The sequence below is a fragment of the Sylvia atricapilla genome, chromosome 1 (assembly GCF_009819655.1).
Source record: "Sylvia atricapilla isolate bSylAtr1 chromosome 1, bSylAtr1.pri, whole genome shotgun sequence".
Taxonomy (NCBI): domain Eukaryota; kingdom Metazoa; phylum Chordata; class Aves; order Passeriformes; family Sylviidae; genus Sylvia; species Sylvia atricapilla.
Genome location: NC_089140.1, coordinates 50,243,484 through 50,269,443, shown reverse-complemented (window position 1 = coordinate 50,269,443; position 25,960 = coordinate 50,243,484). Strand labels below are relative to the sequence as shown.

The window sequence follows — 25,960 nt, the reverse complement described above, 5'->3', positions numbered from 1 at the left end:
CTTACCAAAGTTATGAGAAGTTTGAAGCGTGTTTAAAAGAAAACTATTTCATTTTATTTTCGTATTTAAAAGCAATGCCCGAACCTTTTTTACTTAAGTCTCAAAACACCTTGAGGAAGAACTCAGCTATGGAGTTGGGAGAATTTCTGTGTTTTACTGAGAGGGAGAGACAGGTTGAAGTGGCTCAATCAAAGTTACATAGCGAGTCAGTAGCAAAATGTGGAAAAATTACTCATTTCCTTGGAAAAAAGATGTTCAGTTTTACTCTTGACCTTACTTTTGTGGCATTTATAGTGCAATTACTATTGCATTATATTGAACCTTGCAGCATCAGTTAATTCCCTTTTTGTTAAAAAGCAGCATGAATTTCTTAATGGTAACTGTTGTTGGCTAACACATGTCATTTTAAAATGGAAGATTTCAGGAAATCATACATCCAGTATAAAAATTTTAAAAATCTTGAAACGTTCAGTATATTAAATCTTGAAACATTCAGTAATTATATCATCAGTACAAAAGAGCAGGGAAAAAAATCCTGTTTGTTCTCAAACCTTTCACATTTGTGGCAATGTGAAAACAGACTGCTGTCAAATAACATCTCCATTTCATAGCATTCTTCACAGTGCCTTTTTTGACAGAGGAGCTGCAGTCCAGCACTAGTCTTTATTATTCCTGCAATAATGGGACTCTGATAGGAGTGTATTTCATGTCAGTGATTTACTGTCTTTATTACAGCATGACCCAAAAGCCGTAACTCCTCTGCCAGGGACTGGGGTTTGGAAGTGTTCCAGGGCTGTGACACAGCTTCCAGGCCAGCTCAGATTCTCTAATCTTGTGTATTTTTCACCCAGTTCAATCGTTTTTAGCTTGTGCAGAAAGTATCAGAAATGTTTCCTAAAGGAATGGCCTTTGTTTGGGCAATTCTAATAAAGCCACTGGTGCAACTCAAATGTGCACTGAGCTGTTACAGTCTTCATAAGTAATTTTCCTCTTGCTTGTAGGTGGAAAGGCCATTTCTTGAGTGTCAGACAGCAGATGAAAGCACCATGTGCATATGCTGTGCAGCATTGTTGGTTGGCACTGCTAGGTTAATGTTAAATCCTTCGGTTTCTGGCACAGTGCTTCATAGACCATAAATAACATCCTCTCTGTGTTTCAGTGCATGGTCAGTGAGGTTGCCAGTCTAGATATAAATGCCTAAACAGAATTATTCCGTGCAAGCTACAACATCTTATGAAAGGAAATCAGAAGAGTTATGACAAGTAACATAAATTCACAAAGAAAATTTAAAATAGCTGCAGAAGGATCATGTCACAGGATGGGGCCATACTGTGAATGGCACCTTAAGGCTCTGGAAAGAATCAGTTGTAAGATATCTGGAGGCATCTGACTTCAGGGTCTGATCATGGTTGCAGGGTAAAGGAGACAGATGAATCTCTCATGACACATGCCAGAAGAGAGAGTGACAAATGTCTTTCCTAACACACTGGGGGCTGGAGGCCACCCACAACTTTACTGTATTAAACTGATGGGAAGGGGGCAGGTGGGGAGGCACCTGAATACCACCTGGCCCTTGCAGACCTGTGGACTGAAAAAAAAGTGTGTCTGCTGCTCAGGATTTTAATTTTTTTATAAGGAGCACTTAGTAGCCATTTGCACTTGGGTCTTACGAAGCTCAGATGCTCATGTTCAGGGGCTGCTCATCCTTTTGTGCCCCCCACAGCCTTTGAGCATGTTCTCCATAAGCAAGCATCTTGTTCCACTGATATAAATGTCCAGAAAGCAGCATGCACTAGCTCAGTTTTGAGTAATGGATGAAACAGAGTCCCTGTTGTTCTATACTTAGTTTGTAGCACTTACTGAAATTTACTTCAGAGACTGAAATTAAAAGTCAGGGAAGTTTAAGGGCCATGAAGAGTCTTTACAGTAGCTCAGTTCAGTCTCCACACATGTCTTGAGGTTTTACATGAAGTACAGCTCATTCAGTGTAGTTCTGAGTTTAGCTTCTTTGCTTTGTACTGGGAGTATTTAGCATCTCTAAAATCACACGTTATCTACACAGTTAATGGCTATTAGCATGTTTTTTGGGGTTTTTTTTAATATAGAAATTGCTGTTCTTAGGACAGAGGAGATATAAACAGCCAGATAGCAAATCGATGATCCCTCTTCACACTGGAGGATATTCACCAGAAGACCCACTCAGCATGTCAGAATGTCATTTTCCCATTCTCTGGCGTTATCCCTCTTTCAGATGTGTAGTAACGGCTCCTGACATGGACTTTTTAGCCATGTGGCTTTGGTCTAGCACATAGGTGCCACCCCAGATAGGTTCTCCCAATGACTGAGGTCCAAACTAATTAATTTATTCTCTTGGGTTTTTTACGTGCCAGTTCTCAAGTATTGGCATGTGCTACGATTTGATGTTGCACTGAATGGCTCAAGTAAGTGAAACTGCTTTAGTAATCTCTGTGGACTGTGAATTCTTGAAGTCAATAGCTTCCTTTCAGCAGAGTTCAAACTGCTTTCTATTATGTAGAGCCTGATTCCATAACAGAGAGATGCTTGAGATGCTGATTGAGCTGCTCTTTGAGCAGCGGGTGACATAACAAGGTATCTTTCTGAGTACAGGGTACAAGGGGGCACATGGTACTTTATTTCTAGGAGAAAATCTATTGCTAAGGTTGACCCAAAAGCAATTAGTGGTTCATTTAATTGAATTCACCTGTGCAGTCTATTAAAATTTTATACAGTTTAGGATCAATTTAGTACCACAGGCAGAAGGGCTGTAGAGATTGATAATGGATTACCTTTTGTTTACCCACTGAGTGGATGCTTGTTCTTAAGTGAAACAGCAGAGCAGCCTGGTAGTTCAGCCAGATATACCACCATATGGCAAAGCTGAACTTCTCCCACTGCTGATGTGGCTCCTTGCTTTCTGAAACCATTAAGCTCTTGTGTTTCAGAGCATAAATGGGCACATATAAATGAGTCATTGTCCTAAATCCAAACAAAATGGATTTTCACCATTTTCAAAACTCAAATGATGTCATGTGTAAATTGTGTAAGAAGTAGTCTTAGCAAATTGAACTGAAAGGGGCTGTGGTTGTGCTTCTGACACTTCATTTTGTTTAAAAGGTATCTTCTGTCAGGACCAAAATCACACCAGGGCACAGAGCTTTATTTCTTCCTACCCTTCAGGTGCTACCTTGGGCAGAGCTTTCCCACTAGCAACAAAGAAAGAACAGCTACAATGTACAATGGCTGTAACATTTACTGAGAGTCTTGCTGAACCAGAATAAGTACTCTTGGTTATGCCTTATTTATCCTTTGCTCCATTGGAAAACTCCAAGGGAATTCATAAGAGGATATTTATTACATGCATTGTAATAAATGTATACCCGCATAACCACAACCTGTACTTCGACTTCTGTATTTACTATAAATAGATGTCTTGATCTCTCTATTCAGGAACACTGTTCAAGGTTCAGAATTTATTATAACTTTCTGTATTGATATGCATTTGAGAGCCCATCAAGTAAAAAAAAATGCACAGATCAGCTACACAGCAAGAAGGTATTGAGCAAAGATGCTCAACACATACGTTTAATAAAAACATGTTCTGTATGTTTACTTCCTTTGTGACTGGTTCTCTCTCCTCTGCTACTTTCCAAGGTCCATGGGTGACACAGTCCAAAGCCAACTTTCCACATGTGGCACGGCAATACTGGTTTGGCACAGTCCTGTGTGGATTGTACAGCTCTGTGCTGCAGAGCCCTGTGTACATGTGAAACCTTCTAGGACCCTCACACAGGGAACTTTACATAAATAGAAAGCTGTTCTTCATTTATGCAAAACCTGCTCAGAGCTGTGGGACCAAACACATCATCTTTGTTTTCTGTTACATCACACTGTTGGTTTTTTTTCCTTGTCTTTCTAAGTGATGCTTCAAGAATGTATAGAAAACAGATGGTAGAACTAAGTGGAGCCAGACCTCTCCAGCAGTGCAGTAACTTCTTGTGCTATTAGAAGCTCTATGGCCCTTTGGGCTACTCTGTAGATCTTTTAATGGAAAGTATGGAAAGTAAAAAAGAGAGAGAAAGTAGATTAAAAAGTGTGTTTGGCGATGTGTCTACTTCTACAAGTAGCTCATCAGATGCATGCTGAGTAGGTCAACTCAGGTAATAATCTGAATCAGAGTGTTTATTGGTTTCTCTTGTAATAGTGTGTAGGCAGGAGCCACAACTCTGCACCTCCAGGTAAGGGCAAAAAGGCTTAAAAAACAGACAACCTAATTATACTGACTGATATTGCTGTGTGCTGCTTATACACTTGTCACTTATGCACTGGTCTGGCCACTATTTTTTCCTCAGTATAATTTATTTTTGTTTATTTTCTTCTAGATTTATAAAATAATAAATTTCAGCATGTTGAGTACTCATTAATGGTGCCTTGTGTCACAGATGATAGAAGTTTAGTTGGTTAGAGCTGAGTTAGAGCTAATAATGCCAAAGTTGTGGGTTGATGGGCCATTCATTTAAGAGTTGTACTCGGTGATCCTTGTGGGTCTCTTCCAACTCAGAATATTCTGTGATTCTGTGAAATATGCTTGAAAATAGATGTTCTTTACATCTTTTCACCTAGTGGATAAAGAGCTTCTTTACTAGTGGCACATAATTTTCAAGAGAGAAATAGTGTTCTTTTTATCGCTATGTGACGTGTTTCTGCCACATAGAGAAATAAGAGAGAGAATAATGGAGAATAGAGAACCATGACAAATAAGTACTGAAATCAAAATGAGTAACTAAGGATCCAGTTCCTGTATCTTTTTACTGTTAAAGATGTAACAAAACACAAATAGTAAGTAATTCATGTTAAAGGTATCTTCAGTGAATGATAACACACAAGACATGGGGCAACATCTGTGAGATTCTTGGCATACTGTATGCTAGTTATATAGATTTTTAAAATGTTTAAGTAATGTGGGTGGGCAGTTATTGTGTGAGTCTTAGTGTTAAGGATTTGTACACCACAATGCATTTGTGCTAGAATGGGTTCACCTGACTGGTCTTGTGTAATTGTGGCCTTCATCTCAAGTAAGAAGGTTGTGTGGTCAAGACAGAAAATGGTTAAAAGCAGTTAAGTAAAAAAAGGGCCTATAAGTGACTTTTTTTCAGTCTTTCATTACAGAAATACCTGAGGGTAAGTTGCCAGCAGGAGATTGCTCCATCAGATCTGAAGGCAATAATATAAATGTTGCTATTGGGTAATGATAATACTGTATGCTGTCATATTTCTATAACTTTGCACAAGCTTATGCGTTGACAGTTGGAACAATGCAAAATAGTTGCATTGTACATTTCCTTTTTTTAAATAACGTCATTGTAATCATCTTCTGTCTTTCTCCCCTCTTTGTTACAGGGAGAAAATTGAATTTTAGTCACGAGAACAAAGACATATTTCATTTTGCAATCATTGCACTGCCCAGGGATTGGTTTATTAGGCTCAAATGCACAGGGAAACAAAGTGTAATGGCCTAACATCAGAGGGTATCAGTGTGCTGAGCCCCAAGGGTTGTTCTAGCACTGATGACATGCAAGCTGGCAGTAAATCTGCATGGAGTGATTTGCACAGCCATCACTTGTGGAATGTTTTAAACAAAAAATGCAGGTCTTTAGCAAGATGCCTTGTTAGATCAGGGGATTTGGTTCCTGTTTTTTTTAATTCTTTCAGTATCTAGTATCCGTCACTTATTTATTGAGTTAGAGAAGCATGGTGCTGAATTGCTAAATTAACGCAGTCATATTCATGGATCTTTGTTCTTGTCAGTCAGGATTGTGAGTGGGAAGCTATTAGCTTCTGCATGAAGTTCCACAGAATAGCTAAAATGTGAGTGAAATCACTAAGCCGTTAGCAACAGTGGTTATGGTGTTTGAAGAGTCTTGTAATTGTTTCTTAGATTATAAGGATTATTCAAAAATGTAGCTCTTCACTGAATATGCCATGAATATTTTATTGAAGCAAGAAAGAGTGAATATTGTGGTTAGAAAGAATTTTGAGTAATGTGGTCTGCAGGTAGCATTGAAATGTATGAACTGGCTCTTATGCAGCTTTTCTACTAACTGTGGAAAATGTACGTGCATGCATGAGGCTTTTTTACTTACTATCAGTTTTTTGAAGAAGATGTTGCTAATGTTTGGTCAAACTACTTTTTTGAAGGAGAACTGGATATGACTTATACAATTATTGTAAGCATTTAAGCTAAGTCCTGAGGATGTGTCCACTTCATAGAGGTTACAGTCACTGCTCACTGCCAGCTTGTGAAATGTGGCAGTAACATTAATACAGGCTGGATAAGCCCTAGCAAAGAAAAGACATTCTCAAGTGAGAAAAAAAAGGGAAAATGCAGGGACTAAAAAATCCATTCCTGTATAGTGGATTGTATAATGATCTAACGCAAGTAATTTTCAGGTTATCTTTGTTGTGTGTGCCCTTATGCTAGGTATCAGGGGGACTTAAAGGTTGCATGTTTATCATTCTAACATGATTGCAAAGACAGAAAAGGTAGCTTAATTCTGTGTGAAAACCAAGAAGTTGTTTTCGTCATACTCTAGATTTGACTTCATTCCACCAGTTTTCTCACACTACATGCTTAAAGTGTAAACCTCCAAAATAAAATCGTTTGTCTGGTTTGTAGCCTTGTAACTCCATCTACCTATCCTGGATGCCACGCACTCAGTATGCTTAGGAATATAGCACTGACATGTCATGGTAGTTTTTAGGGACACTAAGCAGCTCAGACCTCATATAATTGTTCCTGATTTGGTTAGAGCTGAACATAGACATTCCAAAAGATTAGTGATGCATTTTCTAATTATTTTAGTTGGGTTTTTTCTTTTTTTTTTTTTTGTAGCAAAATTCAATCCCAGATGTACTTTTATTCCCAGTTTAACCCCAAACTCTTAAAGCCCTTTCCCACTTCCTCTTCACACCTCTCAGAAGCTTTTCTTTCCCACCTCTGTTTTCCTTCCTTTCTTTTTTATGACACAATCTTGTAACTTTTTTAGTTACAGATTAGTGTACAGATTTAGTGGCAGATTTTTTCTACAAAAAACAAAATTTTCAATGCTTATCATTGTTCCTATCTGAAAAGGTTGCCTTTGTGCTTTGTGTAGCATGCTGCTGCTCCCTTTTTTCTGTCCCCTCTGTCCCCCTATTTCTTTGCCTAGCTCAGTATGACTTTTTTGAAGTGACTTCAAGGGGCAGGCATTAACCTAACTACCCAGGGAAAGGTGGTTGGAAGTGTCCTCTGGAGCACTGGTCCCTGATACAGCACAAACATGATGCTTCCATGAGTCTTTTTCATTCACACTGCACTACCATAGAAAAAAGGAAGTCAAATTCCCCACTGTCGTGTAAATGTTGTATTAGACACTGCAGTGAGGCTTTGAAATGTTAATGCCCCTCTAATGCAGATGGCTTACAGAGAGGGACAGTTTTGATTTGGTTGTGACTCAGGCTGTTCCAACAGGTCTTGGCAGAAATCAAACAGCTGGGAGCAGATGCCAGGTTCCTGGGTAATAAGGGCATTTTACATGATTCTGGGGTCACCTTAGCTGGTGTTTTAGAAGGAAGAAAGCTGGGGAGCAACTTTGAGAGAGTGGTAGCAAAGCCCTGTCCTCAGCTCATGGATGCCAGCTGCCAGCTTGTCTGTCAGCCTAGAGCAGCAGAGTTACTTGCAGCAAGGTCTCAGCTCCCTCAGCCTTCAGCAGGGCTGGATGAGATCCTGCCACCTCTTAGCACTGCAGGGGAATAAAAGAAGGAGACTAGAGTTGGATTGTTTTCTGTCTCAGGCCACAGGGACACTTGGCCTGCTGGTGAAAGGGAGCTTGGTTCCCTTGCCAAGGAATGCTTGGCTCCCGGGAGAAGGGACCCAGGAGGTCCCTTCACCCTTGGTCTCCTGGAGACAGGACAGGAGAGGGACAGGAATTACCACAGGTGGTCCCAGCCCCACCAGGAGAATCAAGAGGGCAACAGGCCAGGGCTAAGGGAGGGGTACCTCTCACAGCAGTGGCTTCAGCTGGGAGGAGAGACTCTGGCCAAGACTGTTCTGCCTTCTCTTACAATACTCTCCTCAGAAAAGATTTTTTTTTCTTCTTTGATGACTCCTTCACTGACTGCTTCATGCCAGCGTTTCATTTTAATGATAGCATAGCAGTGAAACCGAGTCACATTAAGGCCTGAAGGTTTCCAGCTTTAATCTATAATGAAATGTAAAGAAACCTGTCAGGGTCTGACACAGTCTCCTTCAGAGAGGGACTTGGGAACTGAGCTCTGGGTATCAAGTGTTCAGACCAACCATGCTTTCCAAAGCAATGATTTGTTTTGATTAACTCTTTTCTGTCTTCAATTTCCCATAGAAATTGGGAAGATTGACCAAGATATATATAAATACAACACCCCAGGGTTCACTGGCTGCCTGTCGAGAGTCCAGTTCAACCAGATTGCTCCACTCAAAGCAGCTCTGAGACCGACCAACGCCTCCTCGCACGTCCACATCCAAGGAGAACTGGTGGAATCCAACTGCGGAGCATCTCCACTCACCATCCCACCAATGTCAGCCGCCACCGACCCTTGGCACTTAGACTCAGGTAAGGTGGGGTTTGTGGCACATTAACTCAGCAGACCAGATCAGAGAAGAAACCTGTCTGGCTTCCTCTGTAAAGAAAAGCAAAAATGAGAGTTAAGTGATGGATAGGTGACCATAAGACTTATATCATTGTAGGAAGCGCAAAACTGAGATGATAGAGATTTGCCGCCACTTTTAAATGAAGTTACAGAGGGGAGGGTTTTGCTTTTTTTTTTTTTTTTTTTTTTTTTTTAATACTCTGCTTATTTTTCTTTTCTGTAAGTCTTAGGGTGTTTAAATGTTGAGTTTTGAAGTAACTGCTGTGATAGCACTTTTTCTGTAGTCATCAAAAAGCTTCAAGTGCATATAAATAAGGTACAGTACTGTTTCTTATGCTGTATTCCTAGTAAGTGAGTATATTGCAGTCAGCTTTATACAAAAAACCAGTAAAAAAAAGTAACTCTAATTTTAGGCATAAATGCATTTATGTAAAGTGCTGATTTGTTTTCTGAAATGTCTACCTTCCATAGGCCGTGTTTAATAGAAAATCCCATTAGTCATGCTGGCATTCATCTTATGCTGAAAATGCTGGAAGCCAAAACAATTTGCAGATCCCAGGAATCTCACCCTGCTTTGTGACTGATGGTCCCTGAAAATATACATTGTGCCTAACTTTAGAGGATTTTTTTTCTCTCTTTTGCTTCTTGAATATCAGGTTACCTTTAGGTTTATAGGGTCAGGTGTACAGTGATGCCTCCCTTATATCTTGTCCTCATTCTGATTTCAATTGTAGAGTGTAAATTAGAACCTGTCCTGGCAAATTTGTTGTTTGAAGTGGTATAAAATTGAAATGCTAGAGGAAAAACTTGGTCCATAATGACTAGTCTTTGAGTTTGGGGATGCATCCATATGGCAGTTTTTATATGAGAGGAGGCAGGTGTATATATCTTTCTCAGAAGTACATGTCAAGATCGTGCCTTTGAGGTTCATCTTTTTGTGGATGGGTGGTTGGTTGGTTGGTTTGGTTTGTTGTTGTTGTTTAGGGTTTTTTTCCTTGAAGTGTCAAGGAATTCCTTGCAGCATTTCCTTTCATCTCTTCTTCAGCAGAAAGTAGGGCAGTTTTTTCTAAGGAGAGACAGAGCTCCTTATAGAGCTAAGGGTCCCAAACTAATTCAAGCAATATCATTCTTTAAAATCTGTCATTCCCTCCTTTGCTGCCATGCTGTGGCATGGTAACATTTCAGTATGTCTCTTCCCCTACTTATAACATGCAATTTTTTCATCATAAATTAGTAGTCCTTTTTTTCTCTGGAACTATTAGACCTGTTTGTACGTGAAGATTATGGTCTGTACTCCTCTTTCTATAAAAACACATTTTCTGAAGGATTACTCACTGGCTCGTGTCTTTAAAAAATGTGCCATAAGCTTCTTGAGGATGTGCTGCTGCTGTGAATCATGTGCATCTAATGGGCTTTGGTTGTTAACTTTTGTTGGCTACTTTTATTTCCACTTCATTTCAGTGCAAGCTAGCGAAAGAAAATCCTACTGTGGTGGGATTTACTCAGGATATTTGCACTGTTCCTAATAGCTCCTGCAGTTCAAAGAAAGCAGTCCTGTTTGTCCTTGGCACATGCTATTATGTCTGACCTTGTGTTGCCTCAATCTCATCTTGTAAACTTTGTTGACCTGACAGATTACAATTTACACTTTTTTCTTCCTGATAAAATGTACTATTTGAACACAGAGAAAGCGTGAAGGATGTCAGGGAACATGCAGCATGCTAGTAGGTTGGCTCAAGCTGTCATTTAAGTTCTGCCAATAAAAAATAAATTTCATTGCCATAGTCAGAGTTAACTGTTTCAAGTCATGGAGCAGACAGAGCTCAAGAGACCCACCTTCATTTTTGGTAATGACTAGTTTTAGTAAGACTGGGAGCTAGGAATCCCTCCTCTTGTCCTCTCCAGTGATCCACAGCAGTAGAGGGAAAAGATCGTATTGTTTCAAAGGCTTCTCGTGATGGACTGCTGTACACCAAAGAAAGCACAATGTCAGATGAGCTTTGGTAGAAATAAATTTCACAGCTAAGAAAGTGATGTTTCGCTGGTTCAGGAATGAAAGGATATTCAGGTGTTTGTGAGCAATGTCTGACTGCTACTGTGAGTGGCATACAAAGAAGAAGTATCTCACCAACTCATTTACCAGTATCAGTAAAAACAACTGAGTCTTTGTGAAAGTATCAGTGGTGTAGTTCAGTCACAGGAAAAATATATTCTGTTGACTGTGTAACCTTGAGTCATCAAAGTTATGGCCTGTCAGTCACCAAAATGAGCTTCATCTAAATTAAATTGCTTGGGTTTAATGTCACTTTGCATTAGTACGTTGGCAGTCTTCACTGAGGATTTTTTTTAGGTTTCCCTAACCCTACTTAAGACTTTCTAACACAAATCATGTGAGAGAAAATGGAGGAATCAGAGGTATAAGTTATTTGCTCTAGAATTGGTGTAGTCTCAGTTCTCTTAGTGTGAATTTACTCCTTTACTAAACTGGCTGAAGGGACAAAGACAAAAAGCAGCTTTGAAATTCATGGAAGCACTTACCTGTAGTGATGTTAAAGCAAAAGCTACTCACACTTTGCCACAAAGAAATGGTTGCAAATAACATGGCTTTGAAAGCAGCAATTACTGTATGCAGCATTTCTCATTTCAAGCATGTTTTTATCTGTAATTTTTAGTGTTATGTTATCTATTTAATTTTAAATAGTTCTTAACAAAACATGAGAGCTGAGGATGGATGTTTCATAGTGAAAATAAAGAAGTCGGGAAAAAAATTGTGGGAAGTATCATATGATTTAAATTTCATCCAGTGAAATACTCTGAACTCATCCTGATTCATATTTTGAGTTAAGCATAGGTTTTTAGCTTTGCTTCTGAAATACTGTGGAATTGAACTCTGAGGATTGAAAAATGTTGTTGGGGTGGATCAGAGTGTCTAAATAGAAAAGATACACCAGACGACAAATGTAATGATCCTTTCACCTCTCGCCTGCAGTGGTGGATCAGACTTTGCAGATAATTACTAGAAGTTGAGCAGGTTATGCCTGATGGGTGACCTACATGAAATGTTTTCTTTAAACTCCTCTGTGTAGTTACTGCATGAACATTTCCTGCTAGCTGCAAAACATTTTGGGTGCCCTAACAGAGAGGGTAAAGGGAAAATCATAATGTCACATTATCAGTCATTTGACAGGTGACCTTTAAAAACTTGTTCAGGGATTTATCAATAAGAAGCCCTGTTGATGTTCTCCGCAGACAAATGAGCTATTATAGCTTGTTGATTCACTGTCTTACACTTCTTGTTAGCCTTGAATACACATATATTTCGCATTTACAATATTAGATATTTTTAAATTCCTGTATCATTGTAGAAGTCCCACTTCCCTCCCTCCCCACCCGTGGCTGGCATTTTGCCATGCTCATGGGACATTATCTTAAACCATGATCTTGTTCAGCTTGTGAGCATTCTCACAATGCATAGTCTTTTCCTGTTGCTATGGTGATCCTTTCTTGCTGCTGATGAAGCACAGGAATTCAACAAGTCATTCTTTTCTGGAACGTGACTTTCTGGTGATTTAAAAGAAAAAGATCAATAATGACATCCAAGCAGATCATCATGTAGTTCACTTCCTGTGTTTTCCTCCCATCAATATTATCTCAGTTCATGTCAGACAATCCAATTTGCCCTGGTTACATCAATAGGAGTGTAGAAAAGAGGCTAAAAAGAGCCTGATCAATGAACACAGTATTTAAAAAATTACATGTTCTACCTTTACATATTGTCCAAACCATCAAATTACCTGTCTGGCATACAATTCAAAACAAAAGTTTTAGTTTATATAGCCTTTAGCTGTATTAGTGTATATTTTAATATCTATTACTGCTGCATAGTTTAAAAAAAGCTAATTGCAAGGGGGTTTTAACATGTCTCAGTTCAAATTAGCTAAGATATGGGTGAATGATAACTGACACCTTGCTCATTGTAGAGAAGTGAACAAAAGCCCAAACATTATTATTTTTGTACTAAAAAAATTCCACACCTAAAATGCCTTGTAGTTAAAATTAGAAGTTGCATATTGTAGTGACGTTGTTCAGTATATGGATGCTTTTACCTAAGGTTCTGCCAATTAATAATGAAATTTCACCTCCAAAATTTTCTTATTTAAATAAAAAAAGAATAAAAGAAACCTGTTACATGAGTATACCTCTCTGTTTTAGGTAAAATGTGCTCCAGCTTGCCAAACCACCCAATCTTGAATTTAGTAAAAGCAGGAGGTATCAGAAAGGCAATGTACACACAATAGTTGGCAAACTATGCTTTAGCAGCTCTAAGCTGTCATAGCACTCTGTAGCTGCAAGATTTACTCAGAATATGAATAGAATGGCATCTAGCGTATTTAACATGGGATTTAGTAAAACCTATATTAGCTTTGATATATTGCAAATTAAATGGAGCAGGATTAAATGCATCTGCTTGAAATACATCTGCTTCAAATATATCTGCAGTGTTCTTCCTGGTGGCGTGATTTTTTTTTTTCTGACTGTGTATCTTTAAACCCTAAATGCTCTTTATTTTTTTGTAGTAGTTGAGAGGTCTTGCCTTTTATGAATCAACAGCTTACTTTGAAATCTGTATTGAGCATGTCTGGCAAAGCCATGTACCACTGTCATCAAGATTAAAACAGCTTCTTGCAGGGTTCGCTCTCTTTTTGTTATGAATTCATCCCTCTTCCTTTCACAAGTGATGGCAGGGGAGTAGAGCAACAGCACTGAGCGCTGGCCATACATCCAAGCTCACCTATTTGGCCAGCTAATTTCTTTGTCAAGTGAAAGAGAGCAGTCAATTCCTGCACTAAGAGGAAGTATCACTCCTGTTACTGAAGGTCACCTTCCAGATTCAGATGCTGTCGGTCGCATCTCACCCCCTGAGCACGGGTACCACATCTCAGAGAGCAGAGCAGCAGCCCCTGAGGAGAGGCTGGGTCAGATGTGTGCTGGTATTGGTGTGGCTAGGAAGATGGGAAATAGTTTTTGCCCTTGTTAAGGGCTTGTTACAAATGACACAGTGGGAAGGAAGTATCAAAGGCATTATTTACTGATGGGTGACAAAGCAGCCCTCAAAGTAGTCTGAAGTCACAAAAACACAAACAAAACACTGTTCTCCTGGCCACAGACATTGAGAGAGTCCTGCACACATCAGTGAGTCCAAGAGCATGAGCATTAAAGTCAGTGGTGACATAGGACATAGTGCTCATCCTCTCTTTCAAGGGATGACAGGAGAGCAGGGTTGCTTCCCTAGGCTTCCTGCAAGGGCATGCAAGTCCAGGCAGGAGGCACAGAGGAGCTGCACCACTTTTGTTCATGATTCAGCCTTACACATCTAAATTTGATCTCCTAGTGTTAGCAAAATTAGAAATAGATATGAAGGCATTTGCTAGAACAAAATTACACTCCTCCTTTTTCCGGGCATAGCAAACCTGTACTGCAATCAGAGAATGATGCCAGATTCTCTCTTCAGGGTTCCTGATTACTCAAGGTGGATGGTTTGGTTTTTAAATTAACATAGCATATAAACATTTGGAGGCTGTTAGTCTGCCACTAAGGTAGCTTAATATTTGTACTCTTTATAAAAGAGACTGAAGATGCACTTGCTACCTCCCTTGTGGGTCAACAGGTTCTTCCACTGCCAGTCTGGTGAATTTTTCTGTGATTGTTTACTCTATTGAGAGTGACCAGCAGTCATCCTCCATGCTCCCAATATAAATATTGTCTCAGAAGGCCATGGCCTTGACCTGAGTTGTTTTCAAACTACCTTCAAAAGGAAGGTAGCATTTTTTGTCAGGAGGGATTAAGTCTAGCAGAAACTCATAGCTTAGTTTCTAAACACCAAGTGTTTCTTGCAGACAAGTGGCTAAGTGGTAAACATTTAAATGCAACAGTTTCTATTTTTCTCCTGCCCATCAAACAGCTAACTAGGAAGAGCATCTGTCTGAAATTTGGCACAATCAGTGCTTCATCCTTAAAGGGTTTAATTATGGTGCTTGAATTACTGCAAATCTCTCTATTGATTTGGAATAAAAATGCCTGCCTCAGTCTCATGTAGCTCCTTCAAACAATTATGCATAGCTTTCTCTCAACTTTAAGACTATATAATTTCAGTGTGGGATTTCTTACACTCTGTCTTGTGTATCAGACAGTTGGCAGACTGCCAAGCTTGTAAATTCTTCTGGCATTCATTGACGGACCAGTATTGTAGCTGTTTCATAAGCAATGATTTGAATATTAATGTTGCTACCTAATGTCAAGAGAAGGTGCTAATACTAAAAAGAGAGTCTTTTTCATCCTCTGCAAAAGACTTTGTTTTTTACACAAGTACTAATCTTAACCAGGAACACAGAGATGGCATAAATTAGGGGGGAAATGGAGTAGAGAAGGAAGCATTTAGATGCCTGAGCACTTCATGTGACTGCTTTCTTTTACCTTTCCTCAGGCAGAAACACACTTACTTCCTGTGTAAGAGGTTATTCTAGATTACAGTCAGGTCATTACAGCTATTACAGGGTTTTTTAGGTTTAAACTCTCCAATCTGATCCATTTCTTATCCCCAGTCCAAGCCTTTCTCCTTTTTTCTCCTTTTTTGTAACTGTCATAAGTTTACATGTTTGTTAGGTATTCTTGGTCATTGGGGTGGATTTTCTTCTTTTTCTGGGGGGGGTGGAGGGAGAGAAGGGGAGGTGTTTCTTTCACATATTCCCTGTGGGTCCATTGTCAGTGGTTAGCTATATACAGCCAAGCTTTGACCTCCACTGTTCCTTTGGGAGCACCAAGGACCTTCATCTTCTACATTAATTATAAAAGAAAGTATTTGTGTATCTTCCTTAGGTGAAATGTAAGCACTGCTCATAAAATTTTCATGGAAGTGATAGCTTAGGCCAGCATGACTCTTGTCTGGAGTCATAGTGAGACTCAGTCTCAAACAGATGTTACTACCAGGAATTAAAAGATAGATGAGTTTCGGTCTTTGTTGGATGAGGGTGCTCTAATGTGCTGCAAATCAACTGGAAGTCTAGCAGAGCAAATGTTCAAAATACTAATTCTGAGGTCCAACTTGCTGAAGTTCAACTACAGATAAACGAAATCAAAAAATTATGCTAAATGTCTGTTCTCCTTTTTGAATAAATAAAATTCTGTAGTTTACGAGTACCAGATATTAGTATTATAAAGTGTCTTGCCTTACCACTACTCTGTACAATTACTTGCTTGTGTGCAAAAGATGGTGTAAAATGTTCATACAAAGAGAGAAGCAAGGGAGAATCACCTAACCTATCCCAACAGACAGTGCAGGAATGTTTTCCCTGTTTTGGTATTTCATTCATGGGAGTTTGAGCTGCAAGGATGGGTCTCCTAATAAGGCACAAGTTTTTTTTCAGTCCTTTTGCTAGGAAGATTGCCTTTCAAGGCAAAAAAAAAAAAAAAAAAAAAAAAAAAAAAAAAAAAAAAAAAAAAAAAAAAAAAAAAAAACAACTGTATGCCTCACTCCATTTTATCTCTCATTTTATCAAGTGTAAGCCATTGATAAAATTCCATTTCCTCCTCTCCTTAGGAGTATGGGCAGCAAAGCTCACCTGCAAAAGGAAATTAAAGGGCTGGAAAACACAGCAATTCACAAACAGCTATCTTGACTGATTGGATTGTCTGCTGTCTAATGTTGAGAGTCTGTATTGTCCCAGTTCATTGACCATGGAGCTTTCACTTCATTTTCTCCCAGCACTGCCATTGTTCATTGTTAGCATTTCCATTGTTCATTCTAAAATTGAGGCTTTTTTTTTACAGTAGCATTCAGCAACACTTTTCTTCTATAATCCCCACTTGCTTTCCCACTGTCCCAGGCATTTGCATGCCAGAAGGGTGTTCAGAGGATGATGTTTCTATTAAGCAATCATTTAAGAGGATTTTTTAATTTATATTCATTTCATATTGCAATAAAAAGACAGGATTGGAGAGCCTTCACACTAAAAATGTAAACTCACAGGTTTTGTGTTCTCCATTGTCTCTGTGTATGTATATCTCTCAGCAGAACTCACCAGAAGCTGACATAAAAACTGCTTGATATTCAATTAAAAGTTCATAGGGAAAAGAAAATGTAACCTTTCGAAATATTTTTGGATCTAACAGAGCATACCTGACAAATCTTCATTAAAGTAATTGGTCCAAAAAGTATCAGTGCATTGGAGGATTTTTTTTTTATCATTTGCTTTCGGGTTTTTTCCTCTCCATCTCTCATCATCCTCTCCATCAACCGATCAAGATGGTTTTAAAAGACTGAAGAAATTAGTGAATTTTGTTCCAACGTGGAGATTTTCATGTTCCAAATAATTAGCATTATTGGCAACAGAGAGAAGAAGAAGGCATTTTTAAAATTACAAACCATAATTTTCTCTCTAAGCTGCACTTCTGTTCTGGTAGTTGCAGAATTGCTAAGTGGGTATATTTTTTTCAATATCCTGTAACTGTGCTAAAAAAAAAAATCATTAAGTCTGTGACTGTGAAGATTTCTATTTCCATGAAGTCAGGGAAATAGTTCATAATAGGGTCATGCATATAACCCTATAACACTACACTTGAGGCATCACTAAAAATTCCAAGAGTGACGATTGACTCCACATAGTATGCTAGACAAACCTGACCTTTTACAAACAACATGGTTAAGAGTATCTTTTAAATATTTTGTATGGGGTAAGTGTGAGGGTTTGGGGTTTTTTTTAAACTTGGAGGTGTTTAATATTAAAAATTGCTTCAGCCAAATTCTTGATTCTATATTTAACCTGATGTTAGGACTTCAAGTAAAGTCTGTTGACAGAGTTTAATGTTTAACAGTCCTCCCTCAGAGTCTTCTCTCAAATGCCTAGAAAAGCAAGAGTAGGGATAGTTGTCCTCCTTTCTGAGTTTTCAGCTTAGAGAAGTAGGAAAAAAATAGAGGTGTTAATTAAAAAAAGAAAAGGATATGAACTTTCAATATTTAGTAGGGACACATGAAAAGAGACAGCTTTTTTAATACTGCTTCAGATTTTTTTTTCTTTTTCCTGCTGGGGTTTACTTGTCATGGGAGCTCTTCACAGATCCAAACTCAGGAGGAGAGAATAGGTGGCATGGGCAGGGGTAGTGGGACAAGCATGAAAGGGCACTCTGAGGGTTGTGTTGTTCACCTCTGATGTAGGACTACGTAATGGCCTTGTTTACTCCTGCTCCATCAACTCTGTGCATGTGTTTAGAGTTTCACTTGTGATCCAGTCCCTTCAGGAAGGGGAATGTGGCTGCGACGGCACATTAATTTCTACTATCAAGAGTCAAGCAATTAGGTTCTGTACTTAGAGTCTGTAATAAGGAGAGCTCTGTAATTTCAAACCACAGCAGTACAGTCTCACCTAACCAGCAGAGTTGACATAATTTACAGAATGCCACCAGAGAGCTTGCTTTTGTTTTTTCTCCATGCAGTGGTCCTAAGGAGAAAGAGATTAGTGAATGGATCTAGTGTCCAACACTTTCTCATAATCCTAACATGCAAGTGAGCATTTGGTCTCATTGCAAAGTCAATTCTTGGATGCTTGGCTGTAAAATAGAATTAGGAAAGAATTCTAGTTCATATCTTTTATTTTATTTTGTTATCTTACTGTTCTAATCAATGCCTTGATTGATATGGGGTTTATATACCTCGTGATCACCAGATCCCATGATTCTGGTTGTTTCTCCAGTTCGTACTTATGTGAAAACCCATCTTTTTTTAATAATTGATGAACACCTCTCAAAATTGTGGACATCTGTACAGAAGTCTTGCAGCACATTAGATCTAGTCTGAACAAACTCACTTTCCAGCATTTCACATTTCATCAATTGTTTTAGGCCTGCGAAAGCTATCACACTCCCTTGTTTGGAGCAAATCTAAACTGTATCTTCCTTTCACCAAGAGTTGCCCACTCAGTAAAAAAGTTCAGTTAAAAAAATTGCTTTCAGTGACTTATATATAACACTCCTGGTAATGTATCTCTAAACAAAATTTGCCTTTTTAATGTGTATTTTTTGATACTGCTGTTTGTCTGAAAATCCGTACCCCCCTCTGGTTCTGAGTTTCCCCTTGGCTTTACAAACAGCCTTTTGCTCATTTCTCAGCCCACACTCAGGTTCTGACTATTTTACGCAGGTCATATTTTTATCTCAATTTTGTGAATTTGCAAAAGGCTTTTGTGTGGGATCCATTGTAAAACATTTTCCCTCCGAAAATGGCAGATGCAAAATCATGCCTGTTATAATAAAGCAGAATTAATTCACTCAGCTAAATCAAGCACATCTGTCATCTTTAACATCTAATCCTGACCATCCTCTGTTTATCCAGTCCCATTTTCCCTCCCCGTTCATTGAGGGCTGCTGTTTTGCATCTGGCTGTGGCAATGACCATGCTGGGTATGCTGAAGGATGGTAGGTCTGCTACTGCATTTTTGTGGTCATCTAAAGCTTCAAATGTCATTAAAATGATGGCTAGAATATGGAATGTGCCTGCAGTCAGTCTTTAATCACCCTTTAAGGTGCTGCAAAGTTTCTTTAATCCCATTTACCCTAAGTCTAATAACAGAAAGTTGAGAAGTGCAAAACGTAAGTACAGACTCTGTAAATTTACTCTGTACTTATTGCAGCTATGGCCTTGTAAACAGCAGCCCATGAAAGAAAGAGAAGGCAAAGTGTACCGTGTCCCTTTACATAAGTTAGCTTTAGGATGGTAGTATATGGAGAAAACCTGATGACCGGCTGTGGAAAGGCAAGGTGCAAAGAACAGCATCAGCCAGCTTGGCTCCTGGAAGGGAACCAGACAAAATGATGTTCCTAAGCCACAGGGGAGCTTTGCATTTCCTGATGCAGAGCAATCTGTCCCTGCACTAGCTGCAGGTTTTAGGAAAAGGTCTTTGGTGTGTTGTGATGCCTCTGTACCACAGCTGTGTGAGCAGAGGATTTCAGACAGCTGGCAGGACATTTCTTGGGTCACTGCTTAGCTTTTCAGGATAGATTTTCTGTTTTCCAGGATAGATTTAAAAGCTCTTTGCTCTGTTCTTCATGTTTTAAATTACACACATGAGACCCTGGCTACCTGGAGAAACCTAGGGAAGATTCATTTTAGGAATTACTCTTTACAGCCTATGAACAGCACTTTATATTGTTTTCTGTGCTTTTACCAGAGGATCTGCGTTACTGCTGTCCCTTTGTTGGCATGCTCTCACATGTTCTTTCCTCTTCTGGTTCCTGAATTTCAGCAGCAATGGAAGAAAAACTCTTCTTAGTTGTCTTTATAGCAGAGTTGCTTAATATTGCCAAGGAATGTGACTGTAGTAAGGTCAGAGAGGAATCCCCATGTGTTTGAATCACGTAACTCCTGTGTGAAATACCTGCACTTGGTACGTGTTGGGGACTCTGTTAAGCTCATCTTGGAGGGCCAAGGACTGTACCCTCCTAGGTTCTTTTCTACTTAATTGCTGTGGCAGAAATTGCGCTTTTGTGTTTCTTAAACCTCTGGTCTGTAGCTATTTGTGATCTTTTGAGAAGCAACTGGTGAATTTCAAGGGAACTTCCCATTAAAAAAAGGAAACTTATTACTTGTTTTCTTTGTCCTCTATCCATCTGTAGTAATACATAAGGTAAAATAATTGCATAGATTCTTTTGCAGCAAAATATATTCTATAACCCCACATGGCCGGAGATTTTAGGTAAAAGTTTTCAGTCAACACCCTCCCCATAATACACAGGAAGGTCACTCAATTACATGAGAATAATAGAATAGGAATTCATGAATGATAGCAATAATATCTGCTAACACTGCTGCAAGTGCTTCTAACAGAAGATTCATGAAAGTCTAAGCTCCTCTTTTTTCCCTTCAGTGCTCTTGGTTCTCCAGAAGCTGCAGCAGGGCACAATTTAGCCAGTCTGATGGTGAGCTCTTGCTGATATACAGTGTCCCCTGCTCCCAGACACATGTTCCTGTTTCCTTTTTGTCAGAGTTGAGAGTCTCAGGGTGAAACACATGTGCCTGTTGATCCGATAGACAGCTCTTCCTGAGTGTGTGGGATGACTGGGTGCACTGGAGAGCAGCTGTATGTGGAGGCATCAGGTCCAGTCCTAGCAGCAGCTCTCAGACAAGATCAAGGATGGAGCTCCACATCATGCATCATGTTCTTCCTTATCCTGCAGTGGGTTTCAGTGCCTGTTGAACATCATAGGCTGTGGGCTTCCTCTGCCCAGAATCCCTTGTAGGATAGTCACTGTGATGTGGCAGCTAGGGAGGGATGATGCTGCCATGAACAGCAGCTTTCCTCCTTCACACTTCATTGGTGCCATTGTCCTTGAAATAACCTTTTAAAAGAAGATAAAATATATTCAATTGTAAGGGAAGGAGGAATTGTGACCACTGTAGATTTTCAGATTTCTGAAGGACACAGGAGACCAGCTCTCAGCCAAGTGGTAGGACTTGTTAACTGCCTGTGGTGCTGCTCAGATGGCAAGGGGGCACATTTTGGGTTAGAATGGCAGAGAGGAATTCCTTGTGATTTAGTAAACTGATCTATCCCCCTAGTATTGTTTGGCTTTAGGATTTTCCTTGAGATGTAGGAAGGGCAGGTTTAAAAGTAGGATTTCCCACTGCTAGCCCTTCCTTTTTAGCACTGCAAGGGTATGTTTATAGATCCTGTGCCGAAATGTCTTCATTAATGGTCCTGCACGGTTCTTCGGAGCAAAATCCACTGATACAGAACCAGGTATTTATTTATCTGTTACGATTTATAGCCTGATTCATTTCAGAGGGGTGCAGAAGAAGGTTTTCAGTAGTCAGAGGACCAACAACTGTCAAAGGCACAAAGTGCTGCTGGCAAAAACTGCTGAACAGGACCGCTCTGCTGAGCTCTGAGAAACGCGCTCCTGTTTGTCCCACGGGGAGCCAGCCAAAAACTGGCTGCTGAACACACAGCTGGTTCAACTCTCTCCCAGAGTAGGCACACAGAAGGCTACTCTAGCCCCAAACCTCTTTTTAGGCCATGTGGCAAGCTGAAACCATTCATTCTTTTGTGCAGCTGCTTTACAATACAAAAGGAACTTTATTGTGGATTTTAGTCCATGATAACAGAAAGACAGTTTAATTCCCTCAGCCAGTTTTTGGTATACTGAATGCATCACTGATCTGCAAAGGCAACTGATTATTTTCCTACAGTATCACCTAATCCATCAAGCCAGGAAAATACAACTGGCTTTTAAATGCTGCCCTAGAAGCAGCTCATATCCTTGATTATTTTGACTTTCTCCAGTTAACACACTTTTAACAACGTTTTCTCTATTTCAAAATCAATGTCTTAGTCCAGTGGCAAAGAAAGAAATTATTGCAACTGCTCACCTGGCTCCCCAGGCTTGCTTAGTCACTGCAGTGTCTAGTTGCTATGTCTGACTATAAAGAAAATGCTGGTAAGTTTAATTGATGAGATTGCCTTTGAAAAGCCTCTGTGATATTTTCTGGAGGTTAAAACGAAGGCTACCATCCAAATTCATCCAATTTCATCAATGAAATTGGAGAAGGAGAAGAATTCTCCTTCTTCTTGCAGGAGGATTCCTGCAAGGAATTTTTCCTTTTCAGGTCACTGGCAAGTGAATGCTGGCATATCTACCTATATTTCCCCTCCTTACTTGCGTGCTGGAGGCTCTCCTCATCCACAGCCTCCCATGCCTGCCATGCCTCAGCTCCTCCAGCTCATAGTCCTGCTCTTCAGCTCCAAAGCATCTCCAGCAGTGGCTCAGCTGTCATGCTGAGCTTTCTCCCAGAGTGGCAAAAATGCTGTCATGTTCTCTGTGGGGTAACTGCTCTATGCCTCTGACCAACAGAAGTTGCAGCTCCTCTCTTACCTTGGAACATGCAGCAGCAAAAGAGATTCAAGTTTTTCTTTCAAGAAGCTTGAATTTGTACCGAATAGTGGTCACAAAATCCTGGAAGCTTCTGAAGCCTTTAATAGGTAACAGTGACAAAGGCAAAAATCTCTCTAATAATAAGTATGATCACACACTTTTAAAAGAGAGGGGCTTGTTTAGTTTTGTGCTATTTTACCACTTGAACGTTACTGATTTTATGTTAGTAAAGGACAAAATGTCCTTCTGTACCAACAGCAACGCTTACTTAGGGTATCTCCTTTATTTTAGTTTTATTTTTGTTACAGGAAGGAAATAGTTCTGAGGGATTAGATAATAATAATAGATCTTTTTGATTTTATTAATGCAAAAGTAAATATGTAGTGCTCACAGTTTTCTTTGTGTCTGAGAATGTGTTTCTGAACTTATACAGAAGTTTCGCTGCTGTTACAACTATTCTTATATAGAAGTTTCATGCTATTACATGAATCTTTAATTCTCTATTTACAGCAAGTGCTGATTTTCCATACAATGGTCAAGCTATAGGAGATGGAGTTAACAGAAACTCAGCTATTATTGGAGGTAAGAAAACTGCCTACTTTTCTAAGATACTTTGCAGTACATGTCTCTGATGGCTGAATTGCAGTTGTTAGCAAGGATATGTGTTTCCATATCCAGGTCTAGGTTTGTTGCTTTAGTTTTGATTTGCTGTGTAACTTTTCTTTTCTAATTAATATTTTTATTATTACTTATAACTTTCCATATACTGTGAAACTTTACAATACTGGAAGGTTAGCATTGCATTCCTCAGAAAAATTCAGCCCACACTTGAACAGCCTCATTTCACCTGCCCAGCCCATCAGTTAACATAAAGTGACATAACGTAACTCTGGCTGATTACAAGATTTTTCTTAACCTGAAAATTTTATAACATCTTCATCCTAGAAGATTACTTTGCCTGTGGAGAAGGGCCCAAACAGTTGCAGTGCTGTTTTATCACATAGATACCTATGCCTAAGAGGATAACATTCATGAGACTTTTCTATAACAGGGTTGAACTCAAAATAGACCATTGCAGGGAGAGCAGTCTAAGGCTAGAACTTATAAAGCAGGATGATAAAGCAGGAACATCTGCAATTATGTGGAGTGCTTAGTGGGTGGCGTGAGCCAACAGTGAGCCAAGCCAATTTTCAAGGACACGTTGAGGAGCTATGATAGGTCTTTACTGCCATTGAGTAGAAAGTGAACATTAGAGATTCCACCTTCAAAGAGCTGCCCACACATCACCAATACACCCCACTGTTCTGGGAGTGCTCAGCACCCTCTGCCTCATGGTCAGCAAAGCTTAGGTCTGTAAGTAAGTATTAATGTTGAAGTTTTTACCCATGGGATGAGAGTCACCGGCAGACTTCACGGAGCTGTATTTCGTACATAGTGAAAACAATATATAAATACTAGAGTAGTAGACACCAAGCAACTGTGGTGATGCCCACCTGCCTGAGTAGCTCCAAGTCAGCTCGGAGGAGTTTTGCAATCCTTTCTTTGTGTTAAAGTCTGCAGCTGATCTCACCGGGGACATCTTTTCTTTCCTCCTGTGTGTAGGCGTGATCGCAGTGGTGATCTTCACCATCCTGTGCACCCTGGTGTTCCTGATCCGCTACATGTTCCGCCACAAGGGCACCTACCACACCAACGAGGCCAAAGGGGCAGAGTCAGCCGAGAGCGCCGATGCCGCCATCATGAACAATGACCCCAACTTCACGGAGACCATAGACGAGAGCAAGAAGGAATGGCTTATCTAAGCCCATGGGGACGGGGCCTGGGGTGGGATCTGAGCTGGGCCAGGGAGGGACTGGGATGACTCTTGCAGTGGAGAGAGAACACTCTGTGTCGGACACTTGAGCACACATAGGATAAAAAGATCAGCACAACTGGAGGAGCAAGTGACAGGAAAATACCACTGAGACTGGAGGAAAAAAAATATATCTCAAGCATTTAAGAAAAAATACTTTTTAATATTTATTTACAGCAAATTGCCTCTTCTGTATCCCAACAACTACAACAAAGAGCAGTCTTGCAGCTTCAGCACTGGTTACAATTCCCAGTAATACCTGTCTATTTCTGTGTGTGTTTAGAGATGTTCTGGATACTTGTGACAAGAAACAGGGCTGGTTTTTTATATTTTTAAAAGCTGTTTAAAATGTGGGTAGTTCTGTCCTGAGAACAAGTGGCAGTGCTTTCTTCCCAGCATTGTGTCCCCTCCTGGCTGGCCATTTCCCCACCGGCTGCCCTCAGCCCCACACCTTGACTGTTTATTTTGGTGACATTGACAATTATTTTGGTGATTTTTATAAATCACCGTTATTTTGGTGACACTGATCCAGGGGTTTGGGCTGGGGGTGGGATAGGGGGTGAGGACTAATGCAAATCTTACTCACCAGTTTCTCGACATCTCATCAGTGCATGTCAGCCCTGGCAGGACCCATCTTCTTGACCCAGGCACTTGACTGATTGTGTGCAATTCTCATCAACAATGTAAAAATACTGTTATTATGACTACTACTACTATTACTAAAGAGGATTATCATAAAGCACAGGAGGCTTTAAAGGATTTTTGTATTATTTTGTTGGTCTGTGAGGGAGGATGATGCTGCCTGAGTCTGTAGACCTAGTTTGTTCCTGTGTCTTTGTCTATGGCACCAGGTCACCACCTGAGGCATGTGCCAGGTTAAACTCACATCTGCCTGTGGCATATTGGCATATAGTGTACATTGTAGTAGGGAATTAGACCCAGACTTTGTTTGCTTCTGTTTCTTCTTAAAAGTCTGTCACAGAAATATTAGAACAGCTTTAGTCAGTGCATTTGAACCCATGCACTTCACATCCTTCTTTATTTTCGACTTGAGAGTAGCAATTTATTCCTTAAATCCCTTGTTTCAGTCCCTTTGCAAGGAAAGCCTCTGCTGGCAGTGTTTGCACAGTCAGGAAGGTGAGGCAAAGGAGGCTTGAAAACTGTGCCTCCAGAGCACATGAGGAACACACGGCACACTGGGGAGTTACTTTTCAATACAGAGATTTACCCAAACTATTTTACTGTCTTTGTAAGGAGTTTTTAAGAATAGCAAGACCAATACCAAGTACAGCATTGCATTCCCATTTTTCCTCTCGAATCAAGAGTGTCATAGGTGTCACCTGAACAGCAGGCAGGCAGCTAGAAGGAAAGACAAAAGGGCAGCCTGAAGACTTAATATCTTTTAGTGGCAATAACAAAGCTTTAGCTTGCCCTCTGTAGAGAAGGGTGATTTTCTTATGGTCTGAACTGATAGGAATTTAAGGCCTTAATGGACAGGTTTTT

At 39.9% G+C, this 25,960-nt stretch overlaps 1 protein-coding gene across 1 annotated transcript in view; it reads left to right on the top strand.

The window, feature by feature from the left end:
* The window catches only part of LOC136363373 (contactin-associated protein-like 2), an 88,809-nt gene extending 63,050 nt beyond the window's left edge, over positions 1 to 25,759 (top strand). The window contains exons 5-7 of the mRNA XM_066322565.1: positions 8,418 to 8,648; positions 23,116 to 23,187; positions 24,208 to 25,759. Of these exons, the coding sequence (XP_066178662.1) occupies positions 8,418 to 8,648; positions 23,116 to 23,187; positions 24,208 to 24,407 (503 nt within the window). The 3' untranslated portion in view covers positions 24,408 to 25,759. The remainder of the gene's footprint in view (positions 1 to 8,417; positions 8,649 to 23,115; positions 23,188 to 24,207) is intronic.
* Positions 25,760 to 25,960: the final 201 nt, after the last annotated feature.